Raw genomic sequence first — 22,360 nt, forward strand, 5'->3', positions numbered from 1 at the left:
GGCACCCGATGCAAGGGGGATACACACACTATTCTGCATACTACAACCTCCACACCAGAATAGACTATTGGTTTGTTACTAGGCAACTGCTTACAACTATTCACACGTGTAAGATTCTCCCCTGCACCTACTCCGATCACTCCCCACTACTGCTGGTGCCCGACACTCCAAAACCACGTATACCCCCCTTCACTTGGAGATTCCCCCCTACTCACTGTTAGACGCAGTCTTCAAAGAAGAAATGGTGGAAGGGATTGAAATATTTTTTGAGAAAAACGTGGGATCTGTGGATAGCTTCCAGACAGTGTGGGAAGCGTTTAAGGTATACATAAGGGGAGTGGTTATGTCTAAACACGCGGGGGTACTCCGGTCGATCCGTCAATGTTTAGTGGATTTGGAGCGGAAGCTGATCTCCCTGGAAAGGGCCCAACTAGATGGGACAGATGAGGCGATAGCACAAGAGCTAAAATCGACCCTGACACAGTTCTATAACGAGGCGGACGCGGAGGTTAAACATCTGGGCAAGTATACCACAGCTCGAGTATATGGAGAAGGGGAGCGCCCCGGGGCGCTACTCGCACAGCTACTCAGGCAGCGCAGGGGACAACCAGTGGTACCGGAGGTCGTGTCGCCAGATGGTGACACACTGCTTACCGACTCGGACGTAGCGGAGCAATTTCGCCAATACTACTTGGCACTGTATACCTCCCGAGGGGGCAGCTCGGACGAGCAAGTACTTGCTTACCTGACTCATATTACACTACCATGGCTCACTAATACCCATCGGGAATTTTTACTGCGACCTATTGAGCGGGAGGAACTATTGCTGGCGATTTTGAGCATGAGAGCGGAGAGCGCTCCAGGAGGGGATGGCCTGACGTCGCCTTCTACAAGGCGTTCTTAGAACTACTACTGCCACATCTGACAGCGCTGTTCGAGGATATTTGCGTTACTGGGACTATTCTGCCATCCATGAGGGAAGCCATTATAGTTGCAATCCTCAAGCCGGGTAAGCCCCCAGAGGACTGTGCTTTGTACAGGCCACTGTCCCTAATGAACGTGGACACAAAGATTTTTGCAAAAATATTAGCGAACCGCCTGATCCCATTAGTGCTGTCGTAAATTGGCTGCGATTAAATTAGCGTTAGCAGAATCCATCTGGTATTTAGAGGCTATCTTGTACATTTTGTGGAATCCATTTTGTATTTCTGGCAGCCATTTTGTTTACCCTTGTGCTCTGTTTAAAGGACTGGCTATACTTAGACTCTGCTACCCTGCACATGCGCAGGAATATCTAACTGTCCATGCATCTGTTTTTAGTCTGTAACTATCAGGTTGTTTTTACCAGAGTCAGCAACTGCTAGCTCCTCCTTTACTGTTGACTGTGCATTTTTGTATGACCATTTATGTATGTAACTCTTCTCATGTATACTTGTACCATCTTCTTTTAGCCCCTGTGTGGGTATAAAAGACCCATGGTTCTTCTACTCTGTGTGCTACATTCATTCAGCACCACAGGGTGCTGGGTGAATGTGGTTCCACCTCATGAGGTTTATTAAACAGTTTCTGTGCCAACTTCTTTCTAATAGTCTGAGGACTCTGTGCAGAGAAGGGCGAACCCCTTGCAATGGTAGGCCTAGCTGAGGCCTATTTTCTACAATTGGCGTCTCAACGTGGGACTCATCGGTGACTCGGATGCCCAAAGGATTGGTCGCGACGAAGGATTGGAATCTCGCTCTGGACGTGATCACTGTCCAATAAGACCCGAGTCTTGGCATCCACGGCGGCTTTTCCTTTCTTTCTGATCTGACCATCCAGGTGGCGCCGGTCCTCGACTGAGATCTCTTCTGTTGAATCACCGTGCAGTGACCATTTGGTCGATTTTAGAACTTGGCAGGATGAATCTGGACACCAAGTGATTGGTAAGTGTCCTTCTGCGGCGCTTGCTGTTGGTTTTTATGCCTGTGATTGGTAAGGTAGTTTAGTAACGCTTACTGTGGCTTTGAGATTGTATATTTGTGTTGGCCAACTTGGTTTGTTTTGACATATGTGACTTGCAATTCACATAGGCAGGTAATGAGGAGAATTTTCTCTAACTGAATTGATTTGAACGGCACATCGTACTAAAGGTACCTTAAGTGCTACTTTGATTATAATATTGCATATTCTGCACTATTTTTGGCATACCTGTCTTTAGCACACTTCAAAGGATGTGTTGCTTTTGGAATGGTACCTTGAGACTTGATGAAGCACAAACGCCCCCCCCCCCCCCGGAGGGGACGCCTAATAGGGATATGTATATTAAGTATGGTCTTTCTTCTATAATGTACAGCGCATTATGGAATAAATACACTTGTAAGGATCCTGAGCTGCGTTGGCCTATGTATGGGTCATTTGATTTTCGGAAAATTGAGTATGTGGAACAATGTATGTTTAAGCAAAAGACTAGGCAAGAGATGTTTGATTGTGTACGAATGTGGGAGAAAAAGTACATGAATGAATTAATGTGTTGCTTTCTTGGATGTACCATTTCTTTTGTATATAATTAGCCGGCTCCCCTAGAGGGGATACTTAACTAGGTTTAGGTATATAGAAGTTTTCCTTCTTTGGTGACTAGTACCCCGAGGAACTAAAAATGTATATAAAAGGATCCTGGTCTGTGCACTTAGTAACATTCATAAGTGATGAGATGCAGAGCGTTTTTTCAGGTGTTCTGCCAGCCAAATCTAGTGAATATGACTTGCAACTAGTATTTACAAATGGTTTGGTTTAAGTACAGTCTGTGGGCTGTCTTTTGTTTCTGTCTTAAGTGTTGCTCTGTGGGTTAAATGTGTGTTTAAATGTTATGGTGTGGTAAATTGTGTTTTGGATGTTGCTAGCACTGGAAAAAGCGTGTGATTGAATGACTGTGAATATGTGAAAGAATTCTGAGAAGTGAAATTGTTAAGGAGTAAATTTAATTTGGTCTCATCACCATCAATAAGTCGCAAAAGGAAATTGAGAGGGATGTAGCTAGAGAAAGAGCAACCCCTGTGATTTGATGACACCCTTAATGTACAAAAGTATTAATGAAGAGTAATTAGGGACCGGTTAAAAGTTTAGCTTGAGAAAATTGTGGGTATTTCGAATTTGCAAATTGTTCCTATGCAGCTTTGTGTTCTTGGTGGTTCAGTGAGCCAATGTGCTGGGTCCACAGGGTTGTAGGTTCTAATTTAAGCTGAACCTGCTAATCTGAGAATTGAAAATAAACTTATGACCCCTGAAAAGAAATTGTATATCAAAATAAATTTTTCCATAGGGCAAATTATTGCAGTTTAGATGAAATTAGGAAGACTTTTTGTCTTTGACAGCTTCAGGGCTGTGTGAGGCAGATTTTGACCTTGCAGCCTGTAAGGTGGGGGCTAGAAATAGGAGCGACTGAACCAGGAGGTGAAATCACTGCTTAGAAAGCTTCTCTGACATGAAATGTGTAATGCTTGCAGCAGGAGAGCCTTGGAGAGAGGTGGGGGCCAGGAGCACTCGCTGTGGCCCGGTTCTGCGCTGAGGGGCTATTTTTAGCTTCTCCGATAAGACAGGGCAGCTGAGGAACGAAACTCAAGGAGCCTTCCTTGTCCCTATTTTTGAGCAAGACCAGTTAGACTTTCCATAGAAAACTGTTTTTTTTTTTAAACTGTTGCATTAATCCTAGACAAAAAGTAAAATGATGCTCTTGCTTGAAATTTTAAGGGCTATATGCCTATATAAAAACGATTTTCCAATTGAGAATTAATTTTCTCAGTGGAAATTGTGGCGCAAAGCTAACATGGGATATTAGATAAGTCCAAATCCAAATCCAAACAGCTTTATTCGACAGAAGTCATAAAAGCGATACAAAACAGCACAGGTACAAAATACACAAATATAACAATCTAAAAATGTTACTATTTAAAATATTTACATTTTTTTAAAAAAGCATTTGGGATACACAAAAATCATTAAGGGTAACATCCAAAATCACTAAACCTACTCGCTAAGTCTCTTAAATCTAATTACCCATGCCCACCCCAAAAATTTGGCCACGGCCACAACAATTACCGGGTCTGTGCAGGTACGAAGGAGTCTTAAAGCTTCTACACTCCGTCTTGTGCCCAAAAGTTTACAAACGGGTCTCAACCATACACGCCTTGGGGCCGCGTAGGCAGGGCACGCAAAAAACATGTGTGCTAGGGTTTCTACCGGAGATTTACAGTAAAAACATAAGTTGCTACTTGTAGGTTTCCATCTAGCAGAAAAGGATTTTAAAGGCAATGCTCCCACCCGCATCTGGAAAAATAGTTTCCTATCGAGCACTTTGGTGACAAGATCCCAGAAGTGTTCTAACCTTGGGGCTGGTTTAATATTCAAAAACTCGTCAGTTAGTGAGAGAGATTTGGTTTCCTGGAATACCTTGGCATTTACCAACTCCCAATATTTTTCTTTCATGTGCGCTTTAGATGGAAAGGTAGCAGCCAAGGGGTTCTCCCAGAGATCGCTCATCCCTAGCGCCACAAGGGATTTTCTGGTCTCGTTAAGCCAAACAATCTTCCGGGAGCCTGCCAAAGACATTATATCCAGAAAGCCCTCCGCATACTGGGCTAAATCCGGGGTGGTCCACAGGCGACGCCAGTATAAAATTGGACGAAGCCTGGCTACATCGGCTATTGAATTCTTGCCTAGATCATATCTTAAAGGAACAATGGGCGTGCTCTGGGGGAGAGAAGTAATGCTACGCAAGAACCTGTTTTCCGAGGTAATTAAAGGAGACAGGTTCTCGTAGCCCCACAGTTCAGCACCATATAGAGCCGAGCTCACCGCTTTTGCACTATACACCTGAAGCACAGGTCTGATAGGCTTCGAGGGGGACTTTTTAAATTCACCAGCAAGAGCTCCAGCAATTTGCCTGTGTTTTAAGGTAGACATGTCACGCTGTAGTTTCCACAAAAAATTGTTTTGGATGTTAACACCTAGGTAATTAAAAGCCTGTACTTGTTCGAGCGGATTTTTAAATAAAACAAAAGTATTTTTAAAAGATTTATGTGGCCTGAATGTCATAAGCTTGGTTTTTTTAATGTTCACCTCAAGGCCACGGTCAACACAAAAGGTCTCGAAAATGTCCAATGAACGCTGAAGACCGCGAGGTGTTTTAGCAATTAGAAGCGTATCGTCAGCGAACATTAGAATAGGGACCTTTGTGTTGCCAAGAATGGGTGCGTCTACGTGGGCTTTCAAAAGACGATCCGCTATGTTGTTAATATATAGAGAAAATAACGTTGGGGCCATTGCACAGCCTTGCCTGACACCTCTTTGGACAGGAAAGTCCTCAGTCGTTAAGCCCTGCCCTCCCCATCTTATTCTGGCGGAGTTATCCGCATGCAACCTCTGAATCAGGGACAACAAGCCGCCATGCAGCCCTAGTTCTTTCAATGTCAGCCAAAGTTTGGGACGGGGTACCAGATCCAATGCGGCCCTAAGATCCACAAACACCGCGTACAAGCTCCCCTTGCCCAGGACAACCGTCTTCCAATAGAGGAGTATGAAGCGGAATACTTGATCAATGGTACTGGTGTATTGGCGAAAACCTGTCTGAAAAGCAGATAAAATATTGTTTGACGCTATCCAGAAATGAACACGGTTAAGGATCAGCCTACCAGTGATCTTCTGGATAGCGTCGATCAAACTAATAGGCCGGTAATTCTCCGGGAGTGAGCGGTCCCCCTTTTTATACACCGGGATTATTTCTGCGGCTTTCCATGAACTAGGGATAGGGGCACCATGAGCCAGCGCGTTAGCAATCAGCTGGATATATCTCCCCCATCTAAGCTTGTCATACAGGAAGATATCTGCAGGTACACCGTCCGGGCCGCGTGCTTTTCCTGATGCCACCCCCAACAATGCTAAATTCACCTCGGAACTGGTAAAATCGTCATCTGGTTTAAACAACTGACAGGACTCCAGACTTTCAGAAGGATCAATGGGTGCAGCATATTGGGGTTTGAAATACTCAACCCATTTCACTTGGGAAACATTATTTTGGGGGCCCTCTGGCTGCCCACCGGAACCCCACTTTACAATACTCCAAAACAATTTACTGTTATTTTGAAGGCTTGCTTCAAGTAGGCCCTCCCACTTTTTCCCATCCCAGAGGCGTTTAGCTCTAGCCACACAGTTCTTATAGCTGGTTCTTCTATGGCGCACCAGGGAGACATCCCCACCCTTCAGTGCATTCCCAAGTAGAAGTCTAGCTTCCCTGCATTCCTTGTTGTACCAGGAAGCTTGATGGGTAACACCTCTTGATCCTGGTCTACCTTTAATGAGAAAGTGGGACTTCAAACTGGTAAATAAACTGTCATGTACAGATGTTACGTCCCATAAATTACCATTAGAGGCTAGAACTGACTCCATAGTAATAATGGAACCATCCACCTCTTCTTGAATTTGGGCTAAAATAGCAGGGTTACCCAAAAGACCAGACCATTTCAACCGGCGCATATCATTAGAAGGCACCACCTCAGGGGGGCTCAACTCCCCATCCTTATCGAGGCCACTAACGTCCTTCCACCATCTATGCCATAAGCAGAGAGGGTTATGATCACTCTCCGGAAGAGAAACAATTTTCATATCAACAAGGGTGTGCCATAATTTCATATCTGATAAAATATAATCAATTCTGCTCCTGGATGCACCATTGTTAAAAGTGCAGGCACCCTCGCGGTCGCTAGGCATCCTGCCATTCAGAGCCCTCACACCCCTATCCATACAGAGGGAATTAAGCTGAATGGCCACTTCCGGCCACCTTGTTAAAGGGGATAACTCCAGAGATGGAATGCCCCAACCTAATTCTTCAATATCCTGCTTATCCCATTTATTTTCCAGAAGAGGTTCAAACGTTATATTAAAATCACCTGCTATGATAACAAAAGTGTCAACTGAATAAAGGTCCAGCAGGCTTAAAAGATCATCAATGACCGAGGATTTAGCACCCCTACAGCTTCTTACATACACATTATAAATGTCAATTTTACCCATGGGTCCTAGCTCAAGTCTCAACAATTGGATATCATGATTACCCGTGGGAAGGAGCTTAGTGGTTAGGCACAGATGACTTCTTAACCAAATAGTTAGGCCCCCTGATGGCCGCCCATGGGAGCCCTTGATTGCCGGGATATGGAAATTTAGGTAGCCTACACAAAAGCGTGGCTCTAAAGCCATGTCTCCTGGAATAAGCATATATCCATTGTATTAATAAATGAGACCCAATCAGCGATACCTAGCTTAGAGTTTAAACCAGCAATATTCCAGGAACATAGGGAGCCACAGAACAAGGCAAAGCCAACTAAATCAGAAGTAATAGATTGCGCGTCTGTTAAACGACCACTAAGGGGTTGGACTGGACCCTGACTTAAATCTGTATCAGAAGTAAGATGGAAAATATTAGGGGCTATAAGTAATCTTACCTTTAGAAAGTTCAAATTAAGATGACTTGTGTGTCAGAAGCGACACAGTCAGTTCAGCTGACAGCTGGTCATCATAAAGATGACTTACTGTCAGATGGGGGTGAGTAAGGCAAGGAAATCAGTTATTGATTTTAAGCCTGACAAATTAAGCAGGCCAGGATATTCGACTCTGAGCTGTAGGTTCAGTAATTGTGCATCACTGCTCATTTATATATGTTATTGTAATTTGTCTATGCTTTCTGTGCTTGGTATACTGATGGCTTGGCATATGTATTTTTATTTTATATATGTTTTGTTTTTGTCGTATTGACAATTCTATTTTAATACTAGTACAAGTTCTCCTGTGAGGTAAGGAGATGGTCGTGACGACGCCTATCTTTGCGTAGCAGTTGGCTGGTACTTGTTCAAAATTACTAAATTCCACAGACATGATATTATCATTATCATGCTGTCAAAATAGCAGACAACACGTTATCAGTGTATGTCTAATTGGTATTGGAGATGAATAAAACAAAAAAGGTTATGCAAGACTAAAATATGTGTACTGCCCTTCTCTTATAGACAGGCAGCCGTCGGTCATATGTTTCCAGATTGGATATTATGGAACCATTATGATTTGTAGCCCCTGCAAAAAGGTGACCTGAATTTTTCTAAAATATCGCACTAGCTAATTCCTGTTCTGTTTCTTTGAAAGTGTATAAGTATGCCTTTGATCCCTTAAAGGAAATCAGGTTTCCTTTTTCATATTCTTTATATGGGGATAAAAGGCCTAAAAAAAAAAAAACTAAACGAAATTGTGTGTTTTACAATAGATTAAATTCAGATACAAAATGTCACAGCATTCATCCTTTTGTATAGGGTATTCAAAGGCATTCACATTATACAGAACGACAGAGTTGTGTTGACTTGAAAGGCGTGTGAATTCGACGCCTTTACGTGTCACGCAGCTGTGTCAACATGAATTCTTCTATTTCTGACTCCGGCCACAGAAAACAGCTGAATTACTACCCTTTAAAAAAAAACTCGGAGTAAACATCCTGCATCTCAGACTGCTGTTTTAAAGGTTAGAAATATAGTTTCATTATTTCTGATAAACAGAGGACAGATTGACAGTAGGGATTTCTTTTGTTAATGCCTTTTTAAATAAGGATAAGAGTGTTTTTTTGATGTTACATAATAAAAGTGGCGCAGACTTAAAATGATTATATTAAAAATGTTATCTAACATAGGTGCATTACTATTCATAATGCCTGAATCATGATGCTGTGACCTCCTAGCATCCAAATTGAATTTAAGCCGTGCTATACAGCAATAGGGGGTCAATTACATGTGAAAATGTCACTTTATCCAGGCTACAAAAACTTATTTTTATGAAGGTATACATTATACATTTCTGATGCCGCATCTCTGGGATATGTAGAGGACATTCTGGGGATGACTATTATGCAAAAACATTGTAGGATATTCATTTTAAGTGCCCTACCCATCAAAGTCGAAATTGAGTGAACTTCATTATTTAAATGAGATTTCTCCAGTCAGAGCAGCTTTTAAACTGCCTTAGGCTCCAGTAAATGCACATATGTAAGTATAGACTTCATAGCTGACATCTATATTGCTCAAGCACTCAGCACACTGATTCTAAATATACCTATGTACAAAAACTGGCAGAAGTTATTAAGCTTACCTCTGAAATTGCTGGTAGACACACGATTAGAGTGGGTTTTGCTGTTCTGCCTTCGGTCTCTAGGGTCACTTTGACTTGGGAGCACCGCCAGAACCGACACTAGCTTTACTAAGATACTCTAAACCAATACCAAAGGGGGTATGGAGATTAATGTATATGGGACTGTTGCTAGCAAAACAATGTGTAGCGACATGCTGGATGCGAGGACCTCCCCCCACACTTGAGCAATGGTCGAGAGATATGCTATATTGAAGTACGCAACTGAAATTTATAATGATCTGCTCCCACCACGAAACAGACCAAAACATTTCTGGGCATTATATAAAACCTATATGGAGGGAAAGAATGATAACAATGATGACATTGCAAATGAGGAAACAGTAGATGCTCCATCTGTGCCCTAAGATGCACAACTAAAATGGCGATAACTGTGTCTCTGTTCTAACCCATTGGGATCGGGTCCGAGGTAACATTGTTTATAATAAATGCTAAGAGTGTGTAACCAGGAAAGGCACGAGTGTAATGTACAACAGATGATGTCTCTTGTCAATTGTACTGTAACAAAATATTCAACTGCAAATTACTACTAAGATGTATATGAAGTTATGTGAGTCTCATGTTGGTGAGGTTTAAAAACTTAATTTAAAAAAAAGTGTCACTCTACTTTCAGAAAGATAATGACCGCTACACTGTGTCTTACCTAAATGAATATGCCACATTACCTCGCATGCTTTTTTAACGCATGCCATTACAACGCGGTCATTACAACCACTGCATTGTAACAACGCATGCCATTACTCCGCAAGTCGGAACAACGACTTGCTCTGGGGGGGCGCTGGATGTTGGAATAGTATCATTTACTATTCCAACTCCAGTCTGTGCAACAGTAGGGAAGGTGTTGGATTTTAAATCCAACACCTTCTCACCCCTAGAGCAAGTCGTTGTTCCAACTTGCTGAGTAATGGCATGCGTTGTAACAACGCATTCGTTGTAACAACCACGTTGTAATGGCATGTGGTGTTCCTTTTTTGTGGTAAACAATGTTTGCCTACCTAAATACGTTGGACAGTACATGCAGTCACACATCTGGATAAAGTACATAAATAAAGAGACTCACCAACATCAACTCTTCCAATATCCACGAATATTCGCAGAACCACTGACCCCAAGAGGTAACCAACTGCTGGTCCAAAAACGGCAATAGAGAAAAGGATTGCTGCAGAGTAAAAAAAAAACCAGTGAAAGTTGAAGAGAACGAGGAGTGCGAGGATGATGAAGGAAAGCAAAAAGCAGGATATTTGTTATCACTATTTGATAAATTCTAATTGCAATAGGATTACGGAGAAGTGGAGGAGAGCTTATTCTTTAGTTCTTTCCTAAAGTGCAGTAGGCAAGGGAATGTCTGAGGTGCATAGGCAGATTTTTCCAGAGAAAGGGAACTATGAGAATGGGATGAAAATGCACGCGATCAAGGATTGCACTAGTGCGAGAGGACAGGAGATAGAAGTGCAAGTGGCCGAATGGGTGTGAAACCGATTGCTGGTGAAATAGGAGATGTGATTGATAATGAAAGAGGTACATATCAAGAAAAAGGAGAGAAAGACAGTGAAAGGGATTGTGAAAAAGGTACATTGAAAGAGATTGGGGAAAAGGCAATTAATAGGGGAAGTTAGTGGCAACTTTCTGACTCTCTGGTACATACCAATGTAGAGAGGAGAGTTGTTGGGTTCAGCAAAGTCATCCACATAGGAGATTCCAAAGGGCTGGATGGGCACTGTTCCGATACCCGCTAATAATTGGGCAATGACCATAAGTGCCCACATTGTGGTAGCCTCCAGCTGGGGTTTCTGGTCTGACAGGGTGCCAGACCCACAGTGCGTCGATCTATTTATAGAGAGGCAAAGATCTGCACCAGCCAGACTGCTGTTACCTGCAAATGGAGTGTTAAAAAGTCAACCAAAGAAAAAGAATGATAAACAGACTCTGCAGAACATGCCCAAATCTCAGTTTTCCACTAAAGCCATGTCTGTATAAAACACTTTTAAAGACCTCATTATATAACTTGATAGCATGAAGTCACTATTTTGTCTTGCTGCAGTTAATCCCCAGAAGAGGTTTTGGACCTCATTCAATTTAGGCAATCTTTCAAACGTGTTCTCCAACCTGCATGGATTAATTGAAAGAAGGTGTCTCGGTAAGTGAGCTATCTTTTTATCAAGCCCACACTATGAACTACCATGACTTTTTAAGATGTTCAACCGACAACTACAGGCCAAACAATTGCACAGGATGATGTGATCAAGCCAATGGTCTTTCTTTCTTTCATTAGGAAATCTTAGAGACCTATTCACAAGCTGCATTTTGCAGCAAATTTGGTAGTACTACAATAGTACTACTATACTCACTACAAAAATGTATTTGCTAACCTACATGCAGAGGTCTACGCCTCCGCCTATCCTATCTTTTACCTTTGGAGATCTCTACCCCCAACTGTGCAGATCTCCATGCAATTTTGCATACATTTTAATAGTAAATGTGGGAAGGGCAGTGGGGGAGTGGCTGTAAATTTATAAATATTTACAGATAAATAAGAGGGTTTAGGAGAGAGTAAGGAGTGGTTACAGAAGGGGTAGTGCGGGGTTTACAAAGGGAAATGCATCCACCCACAAAAGAGTAAGTCAATTGCTGTTCACAAACTTTAAGTCTATAGTTACTACAGTCAAAAAGGACCAAAACAGTCGTAGATGTACTCCAGCTCAGAGCTGTAGTAAATCCAGCACCACGCATGACCAACCACGGGTAGTGCAACACCCTGCCATTAAAATTAACGGCACTGGGACTTAAAATGGACCCCCCTAGGGAATGGCAAAATAAACTATAAATACATTGCATTTAATGTTAACAAATTATATATAAATTAAAGGTAAATGGTACTGTATTACAAAATATGTTAGGAACCTTTTTAAATGTAAACCATAAAATATATTGTTTTGTTAGTTTCGTTTACATTCTTTATTCGGATAACACATATCCATAAAACTATAAATACATGCATCAACAATACAGCAAGCAATAAAAACAATGAGGAGTTAAAAACAAAATAAAAACATGCAACAAAATGCAGAGCTGTAGAAATGCAAAGTGCAAATCATTCAATACTCATCGAGGAGCGGGCTTGGACAGACGTTTTCAAAAGAGCCCCAGCATAAATAAGTATCTCACTGTCGCTCAGTTTAAGAAGTTTGCTAAATGCTACCCTATAATCTGTAACGGAATGCCTCTTAAAATACAGAAGTAGAAAAAGCTTCATATACATCATTTAATATCCACACAAAAAATAGAAAGTGCAATAAAGATTGACCAGAACTCCTTCACAGAGAGAAAAGTCAAACTTTGCTTGGAAGCCTAAGAGAAAGCATAGCAGATACTTGAGAGTGCCGGCCCTATGACGAAACAAAAGGCTACGCTCGCAGCATCCCATGTGTTTATGTAAATACCCAGATATTAAATTGTCAATATTGATATTCAAATACAAGAGCACACTAAATGTCCTAGCCTCACAAACCATTCTTTCGTCACTATTATAGGGCTGCCCGAATCTCATTTCTTCACAGCATGGAGGCTTGCAGGTTTATTAAAGATATGCGCATAGCCAACCCTGCACAAACTAGTTTCCACCCCTGCTAAGCAAGGAATATCCCTACCTTTGTCACAACTAATGCAATCCTCTATAATGTCTCTTGTAAGAGAAGCCACCTTGTTTTCCCATATAGCTAGCCAGAACAAGGGAGGTTGGGCTCTGATATAATCTTCTACATAAGATTAATTCAGTTCGCTGTAGCAAATGTATTGTGGTGAAGAGATAGGGGATGCCAAGAGCTTGCGGGTAGACCAATTGTCTTCATTCTGTATATTGTGACAGTTAGATACACCTCAAACCTTAGCCCTATAGGTTGCTATGGGGGTGCACTGTGTCTTAAAAATTTGTTGACTAGGTAAAGTAGCCTCCCCTTCTGGGTTGTGACTGCATCAATAGACTTGGAAAACATGTTCCTGCAATGAGCAATGTTAGCCACACACGAACCACTAGATGCAAAACGAGACCCAAATATGAAAAAGTGCTAGTGCTTTGTAAACAATGGTTACCAATGGGAAGTGATTTAATTTTGTACTTCATGGGTCCACAGGCCATGATATAAGTTTTTGTAGAATTAGTGCGCAAGTCTAACAGAGCCATCAAATTCACCAATCCCTGTACTAATAGGCGCAATGCTCCAGGAGTACGACCCATCGGGATGACATCGTTGGCATACTGTAGGGAAGGTAAAATAAAGCCTTTGATTCTAGGGACAATCTGGGTGAGGGTTGATTAAAAAGGGTGGAGATTGTTGATATAAAGAATAAAAAGTAATGGAGCTAAAACACACCCTTGTCTCACCTCCCTAAAAACACCAATATCATTAGATCTCCACTTGAGTATTTAGTTTAATACTAGCCTTCATGTCTCTATGTATATAGGGTAAAAAATGCACCACTGCCTCATCCATTACACTCTCTAAAATAATGAATGTATATATATATGTGATCAAGGGCTGCTGAGCCCGAAACGCGTCATGGCGGCATAGCACACGAACAAAAATAAAATGAATTGGGAACAATTAAGTGGAGTCCGTCCCCTTCTTGATCGATGGTGAAGACGATCGTCTGTAAGAATGGTTTGCTGCGATAGATAGATAGATAGATAGATAGATAGATAGATAGATAGATAGATAGATAGATAGATAGATAGATAGATAGATAGATAGATAGATAGATAGATAGATAGATAGATAGATAGATAGATAGATAGATAGATAGATAGATAGTTATAGATATATATATATATTATCTACTGGCGGTCGCCAGTAGATAGTTATAGTTAGGACCGGGTTTCCATAGGAAATCTCAAAATTCTATTTTGAATAACTTTGGCGCCGGTTGACGAATCCTTGCGAAATTTTCAAAACTAATGGGGCGCTCCGCTCAGCTCCTACCCTGAAAGTCTCAGGGGGAATCATCAAGCGGGGGCCGAGAAAAAAGGGGGGTCCCAAAATGCGTTTTCCCCATGTATTTTCCCATAGGACCTTTAGTCGAAGGTACAGCCCGAACGGCTGAACAGAATTAAATGAAATTTGGCAAAGAGGTAGTCCACAGGTCAGAGATGTGCCTTTTGCATATATGGAGTCAATCTGTTCAGTAGTTTCTGAGAAAATTGCAGTTAAAAGCACATAAATATCTATAGGCGCGCACAGTGCGCGCACCGTACGCGCACGGTGCGCGCACCCTAATGTGCGCGAGCGTAATTCTGATTGGTGGATTCATGACAGTCAACATTCGAATCGGTCGAAATCAGGAAGTGTGGGCCTCCATTTTGTTTGTGTGTGTGACAGGGAAAAAGAAAGGCGGAGAACGTGAAAAGAGGGCAGGGTAGAGAGTTCCTGACCCCCTAGCCTTTGTCAGGGGGTCCCTGAAGGACCCCGAAGGGTGAAAAAACCATTTTATTTTTTTTCAAAAAATCGCGGGGTGCGCGCATCCCCCCAGCCGCCATTTTGAGTTTTAGAGGCAGAAGAGAGCTAAAAACACAAGTGGAGAACATGAAAAGGGGGCAGGGTTAAGAGTCCCTGACCCCCTAGGCCTTCTCAGGGGGACCATGAAAGACCTCTTAGGTCTCAAAAAAAAAAACATTTGAAAAAAATATCGCGGGGTGCGCGCACGGTGCGCGCACGGAGGCAAAAAAAAACATTAAAAAAATAGATTCAAAAATCAAGTTTAAGTGTTTAGATGTTGGTTGGCTCTAAAAAGAGCCATTGTGTTCATTGAGTGTTTTTTTGTACCTACAAGTAAGTACCGATGCAGAGTCTAAAGTTCAAGAGGAAGGCTCTGTTGCCTTCATCTGTGAAATGAACACCGTCTCCTCTATAAATGCCTTTCATGTTGTAACGCAAGTTGTTGTGGTATATAGAACCCATACCATAGTCTCTGAGGAAAGCAGAAACAGACTTATTGACGTGCTTTCTTGCTTTGTCAATCTGCAGACAATATTGGTTGGACCAGTTCCACTTTTGCCTTTGGCATATATTAGAATATACAAAGGTAGTTTGTGGAAAAAGTGACACCAATTGCACAAAGGTGTCCTTAACAAGCATTTCCAGACCTACCCCAGTTAAAGTTTTAGGTCATTTCCACCACAGTGCACAATTATAAGGTTAGGCTGTGGGAGATGTAGAAAAGATTTCGCCAAAGGCATTAATTGGTGCCACCTTAACCCTCTCTGACCAATCCATTTAATGTCTACATTTGGCAAAGCAAGGTCTTTCAAAATACCTCTTTTTTCTGCATAATTTTCACTCCAGAAGATATAGCTATGACCTACAATCCACACTGTGAACATCTTTCAAGGAGATCTGGATGCACTCAGAAGGTGTCTTTCAGTAGAATGGCAATATGAAAAGAAAGATAGTTGTAAAATGGAGGCTTACATACTTTTTTAAATAACAAGAGCTCATTGGCTGTTTCAGACCATTCTACACTAAAAACTAGGCTGTATGTTTAAATTTTTAAAAGCATGTTTTGTATTGGCTCAGAAAAATGTGTTCCCACAGAAGACTACTTTGGATATGCTGTTAGGTTTGAAAAGTCAAGCACTCTTGCTCTTTGGATTAGAAACATTGTGTGCTGAACTTCTGACCTCTCTGCTCACACCAGTGTTCCATGACCTGTTGCTATGGTAGGAGGCAGAAGTCATGTTGGGGGTAGGGATCATTTGGAAAGGGTTGGAGTTTGCAACCAATAGAAATGTGTGTTTCCATTTGAAAAAATGTGGGAAGCACTGTGATTTGAAGTTAACATGTATATGTGTGAAAAAAGAGAGGGAAACATTGCCATTTACTGGTTCTGCTGAGAGGTGTACAGTTCAGAGATTCTGGCTCTGATAATCTGCTGTGTGAGTGCCACATTTCTTTCTCAACTAACTACTTTTAAAGGTGAGTTATGAATTTGAGAGGGGATGTATGTGGTGCATTTTGATATAAAAAATAAAAATGAGATTCTTGTTTTAAAGTTGTGTTTTACATTTTATGTTTTGGAAGATATTTAACTGCCTTGAACTTGTCAGATATTATGGAGTATGTCTTCACCATACGTAAAGGTGTACTGGTATCACCCAGGAATATTGTTTTCTGCCTAGAATCACACCATGAGTCTGTGTGCACATAGGAATTGTTGTCAAAGATTTAATTCGTGGTGGTCTGGTTCTGTAAGACTTGCATTCATAGGAAAGGGGCAGCTTGTTTTGTTGAACTGTGATGGCTAGCATTCAGCACGAATCAATATCTCACAAATGAGAGGCAAATGCTAACACATTTGCAAACAACAGGGTAGATTTTCCTTCCACTCCTGCAATGGGTGAGGTAGTTCCTATGTGTTACAAACTGCAATTAAAACTTATCACACATGTACTCTTACATACATCTCTGCAGTCTTCATGCAGTTGTGCAAGCATCCCTGCAGATCTCTCTTGCACCTGACAATACACAGTCTCCAGAAGCACGCTCTTATCACACAGGCAGTAGCTTCTCCTGCACTCCCATGCTAAGTATTCAGCACTGTGTGGTATTTCAGATAGTAGTGTGTAACGCTACCACATTCAACATCACCAAGGGTCATTTCCTTTGCTGTAGTCTAATCACTCACCCAGGTTCCACATGCTCATGCTCTCAAGTAGGTGTTAGGACATGTGCTCTTTTCTGCCTCTCTAAACAATAAGGAAAATGTGTCAGGCTGTTACAGTAAATATCACTTGCAAAACCACAGTGGTAAATGTGCTTTGAAATTGCCAATCAAAAATTGTTTTCTGTCTACATTCACACCATGAGTCTGTGTGCACACAGGAATTGTTGTCAGAGATTTAATTCGTGTTGGTCTGGTTCTGTAAGACTTGCATTCGCAGGAAAGGGGCAGCTTGTTTTCTTGAACTGTGATGGCTAGCATTCAGCACGAATCAATATCTCACAAATGAGAGGCAAATGCTAACACATTTGAAATCAACAGGCTAGATTTTCCTTCCACTCCTGCCATGGGTGAGGTAGATCCTATATGTTCAAAACTCCAATTAACCCTTACCACACATGTTCTCTTACATACATCTCTGCAGTCTTTATGCAGTTGTGCAAGCGTCCATGCATATCTCTCTTGCACCGGCCTATACACAGTCTCCAGAAACATACTTTTAGCACACAGGCAGTAGCTTCTCCTGCACTCCCATGCTTACTATTCAGCACTGTGTGGTATTTCAGATAGTAGTGTGTAACGCTACCACATTCAACATCACCAAGGCTCATTTCTTTTGCTCTAGTCTAATCACTCACTCAGGTTCCACATGCTCATGCGCTAAAGTAGCTGTTAGGATATGTGCTCTTTTCTGCCTCTCTAAACAATAAGGAAAATGTGTCAGGCTGTTACAGTAATTATCACTTGTAAAACCACAGTGGTAAATGTGCTTTGAAATTGCCAATCAAAAATCGTTTTCTGTCTAGAATCACACCATGAGTCTGTGTGCACACAGGAATTGTTGTCAGAGATTTAATTTGTGTTGGTCTGGTTCTGTAAGACTTGCATTCGCAGGAAAGGGCCAGCTTGTTTTCTTGAACTGTGATGGCTAGCATTCAGCACAAATCCCTATCTCACAAATGAGAGGCAAATGCTAACACATTTGAAATCAACAGGCTAGATTTTCCTTCAACTCCTGCCATGGGTGAGGTAGATCCTATATGTTCAAAACTCCGATTAACCCTTACCACACATGTACTCTTACATACATCTCTGCAGTCTTCATGCAGTTGTGCAAGCGTCCTTGCTGATCTCTGTTGCACCTGACAATACACAGTCTCCAGAAACATACTTTTAGCACACAGGCAGTAGCTTCTCCTGCACTCCCATGCTAAGTATACAGCACTGTGTGGTATTTCAGATAGTAGTGTGTAACGCTACCACATTCAACATCACCAAGGCTCATTTCTTTTTCTCTAGTCTAATCACTCACTCAGGTTCCACATGCTCATGCTCTCAAGTAGCTGTTAGGACATGTGCTCTTTTCTGTCTCTCTAAACAATAAGGAAAATGTGTCAGGCTGTTACAGTAATTATCACTTGCAAAACCACAGTGGTAAATGTGCTTTGAAATTGCCAATCAAAAATCGTTTTCTGCCTAGAATCACACCATGAGTCTGTGTGCACACAGGAATTGTTGTCAGAGATTTAATTTGTGTTGGTCTGGTTCTGTAAGACTTGCATTTGTAGGAAAGGGGCAGCTTGTTTTCTTGAACTGTGATGGCTAGCATTCAGCACAAATCAATATCTCACAAATGAGAGGCAAATGCTAACAGATTTGAAATCAACAGGGTAGATTTTCCTTCCACTGCTGCCAAGGGTGAGGTAGATCCTATATGTTCAAAACTCCAATTAACCCTTACCACACATGTACTCTTACATACATCTGTGCAGTCTTCATGCAGTTCTGCAAGCGTCCATGCAGATCTTTCTTGCACCTGACAATACACAGTCTCCAGAAACATAATTTTAGCACACAGGCAGTAGCTTCTCCTGCACTCCCATGCTTACTATTCAGCACTGTGTGGTATTTCAGATAGTAGTGTGTAACGCTACCACATTCAACATCACCAAGGCTCATTTCCTTTGCTGTAGTCTAATCACTCACCCAGGTTCCACATGCTCATGCTCTCAAGTAGCTGTTAGGACATGTGCTCTTTTCTGAATCTCTAAACAATAAGGAAAATGTGTCAGGCTGTTACAGTAATTATCACTTGCAAAACCACAGTGGTAAATGTGCTTTGAAATTGCCAATCAAAAACCGTTTTCTGCCTAGAATCACACCATGAGTCTGTGTGCACACAGGAATTGTTGTCAGAGATTTAATTCGTGTTGGTCTGGTTCTGTAAGACTTGCATTCGCAGGAAAGGGGCAGCTTGTTTTCTTGAACTGTGATGGCTAGCATTCAGCACAAATCAATATCTCACAAATGAGAGGCAAATGCTAACACATTTGAAATCAACAGGCTAGATTTTCCTTCCACTCCTGCCATGGGTGAGGTAGATCCTGTATGTTCAAAACTCCAATTAACCCTTACTACACATGTACTCTTACATACATCTCTGCAGTCTTCATGCAGTTGTGCAAGCGTCCTTGCTGATCTCTGTTGCCCCTGACAATACACAGTCTCCAGAAACATACTTTTAGCACACAGGCAGTAGCTTCTCCTGCACTCCCATGCTAAGTATACAGCACTGTGTGGTATTTCAGATAGTAGTGTGTAACGCTACCACATTCAACATCACCAAGGCTCATTTCTTTTGCTCTAGTCTAATCACTCACTCAGGTTCCACATGCTCATGCTCTCAAGTAGCTGTTAGGACATGTGCTCTTTTCTTTCTCTCTAAACAATAAGGAAAATGTGTGCACACAGGAATTGTTGTCAGAGATTTAATTCGTGTTGGTCTGGTTCTGTAAGACTTGCATTCATAGGAAAGGGGCAGCTTGTTTTCTTGAACTGTGATGGCTAGCATTCAGCACAAATCAATATCTCACAAAAGAGAGTCAAATGCTAACACATTTTAAATCAACAGGGTATATTTTCCTTCCACTCCTGCCATGGGTGAGGTAGATCCTACATGTTCAAAACTCCAATTAACCCTTACCCTACATGTACTCTTACAAACATCTCTGCAGTCTTCATGCAGTTCTGCAAGCGTCCATGCAGATCTCTCTTGCAGCTTACAATACACAGTCTCCAGAAGGACGCTCTTAACACACAGGCAGCTGCTTCTCCTGCACTCCCATGCTTATTATTCAACACTGTGTGGTATTTTAGATAGTAGTGTGTAACGCTACCACATTCAACATCACCAAGGCTCATTTCCTTTACTCTAGTCTAATCACTCACCCATGTTCCACATGCTCATGCTCTCAAGTAGCTGTTAGGACATGTGCTCTTTTCTGCCTCTCTAAACTATAAGGAAAATGTATCAGGCTGTTACAATAATTATCACTTGCAAAACCACAGTAGTAAATGTGCTTTGAAATTGCCAATCAAATATTGTTTTCTGCCTAGAATCACACCATGAGTCTGTGTGCACACAGGAATTGTTGTCAGAGATGTAATTTGTGTAGCTTTTATTGTGTAAGACTTGCAGTCGTAGGAAAGGGATAGCTCATATGATAGGTTTTGAAAAGCTCATAAAAAATATAGTAATATATATAAATTACATAAAGGTATTTTTTTTTAGTTTCTTTCAGGTATTGCTAAACAAGAGTGAAATAAATTAAAGATGCCTATAAAATCAAGAAAGAGAAAACAACAGCAACAACATCTATATTTGAAGACAACTGGACAACAAAAATTAGTTGAAGAACCTCATGTTGGAAAAAAGAAAAAGCCTTCTGGTAAGCAGACAAAGGATTTTTTTTAAAATATCCTCAAGCAGAGAAAAAATGTAAAAAATATATCCACTGGAAATAGTGTTTTAAGTAGAAAGCAACAAGACAATCAACAGAATATACTAAATGCTAATGTACAATCAGAAGTAAGAAAGAATGACTTAAAAAGAAAAATAGATTTTAAAAACATTCGTAGAAAAATGTTTCAGAGAAGAGTGATGTTCAATTTGCTAAAGGATGTGAAAAAATATAGGAAGAAAGCCAAATTTTATAAGAAAAAGAAACATATTGAATCAATTGTTGCAAAGGCTTTGGAATTAAAAAGGAAACTATTCATTTTAATTTTGAACAGGATCCGTACATTAGATAAATTAGTGAATGTGATGAAGTCAAAAAGCAAAAGAAAAAGAGAAGTGAAAAAAAAAAACTTTTGTAAAGTGTTCTTAGGAGAATGGAAGCATAGTTCAAGTACTGAACCATTTTTTAATGAAGAGAGTTATCTTCAAAGTAATAGTTTGCTGCATGCAGTTGACACCAGTGGTCGAGCATATGAAGTTAAGGATGGTTGTGTAATAGAAAAGGAGAAAATGGTTCCAAGAAATGAGGAAGAAGTGTTAGCTGATGAGGTTATGGGGGAGACGTCTTAAAGCCCCAGTGTACACTTGCAATTGTAGTAGTATTTGTACTGTACGACAGGAATCTATTGATAAATTTCGTGACTTTCTAAGAGAATATAGTAAAAAAAAGTGTTAAACAGAAGATTAAGGTGCTTCAAAGACTAGATCCATGCAGAGTGAGAGAGAATACTGGTTTGCAAGGACATTCTCTGGCTTGTCTTTCTAGGAAAGTTTGTCAAAGTGTTTTTCACCATTTTAGGATGCTGGCAGTTCATCATACTGAAATGAGAAAGTTTGTGAGAATATTGTATTTTGCTAAAAGTCCAGCACTAAAGTTACATGAGTTGAATAGTGCTCTGTTCCGTGGATCTGTAACAGATGTGAAGAAGGTTTGGGAGGATATTGAGTTTTGTTACTTTGGTACAGAGCAAGAAAGTGCAGGAAATGACACGGTTATTGAAGAAAATGTGGAAGAGAATGTAGAACCCACTGTTAGTAAAACATTTGAAGATCAAATGACAAAATTTACTATCATCTCTAATGAAAGACCAGATATTATTTGTATTTGTTGCCGGAGAAGCCATTATAAAACTCAAACAAGGAATGTTGATCTCTATAAAAAAAGTGAAAAAGAAAATAATTCTAAGTGGAAGGATTTTGCTACATATTTATTTCTGGAAAATTGTTTTGATTTGGGTGAAGATCAGCGTATTTGTAAATACTGTTATAACAAGTTAGAAGAAAATAAAATGCCTGCTAGAGCTGTACATAATAATTTAGAATTGGTTGATATTCCTGCAGAACTTAGTGATTTAAATACATATGAGTCTATACTCATTCAATGTGTCCATCCGTTTCAGACTATAGTTCGTATGGAGCCCAAAACAGGCAAATTACCTCCTTCAGATTTACAAAGAGGTTTAAAAGGAAGAGTTGTCTATTTGCCATTAGATTTGAAAAAAAATATTGAAACAATTGATGCAGATAGTTTGGAAACTGAACCATTAGGTATTCTGGTTAATGGTGTACCTACAAAGAATAAGAAAATTTGGCAGGAGCTGGTGGATGTACGAAAAGTACAAAGAGCAAATTTATATT

At 40.8% G+C, this 22,360-nt stretch overlaps 1 protein-coding gene across 2 annotated transcripts in view; it reads right to left on the reverse strand.

The window, feature by feature from the left end:
* SLCO2A1 (solute carrier organic anion transporter family member 2A1) overlaps nucleotides 1-22,360 on the reverse strand; it is a 530,482-nt gene that overhangs the window by 244,433 nt on the left and 263,689 nt on the right. For both annotated transcript variants that reach the window (XM_085634233.1, XM_085634232.1), the window contains exons 4-5: nucleotides 10,859-11,086; nucleotides 10,274-10,372 (exon numbers count right to left, since the gene is read on the reverse strand). In XM_085634233.1, the coding sequence (XP_085490359.1) occupies nucleotides 10,274-10,372; nucleotides 10,859-11,086 (327 nt within the window). The remainder of the gene's footprint in view (nucleotides 1-10,273; nucleotides 10,373-10,858; nucleotides 11,087-22,360) is intronic.

This window comes from Triturus cristatus, chromosome 11, assembly GCF_964204655.1.
Source record: "Triturus cristatus chromosome 11, aTriCri1.1, whole genome shotgun sequence".
Lineage (NCBI taxonomy): Eukaryota > Metazoa > Chordata > Amphibia > Caudata > Salamandridae > Triturus > Triturus cristatus.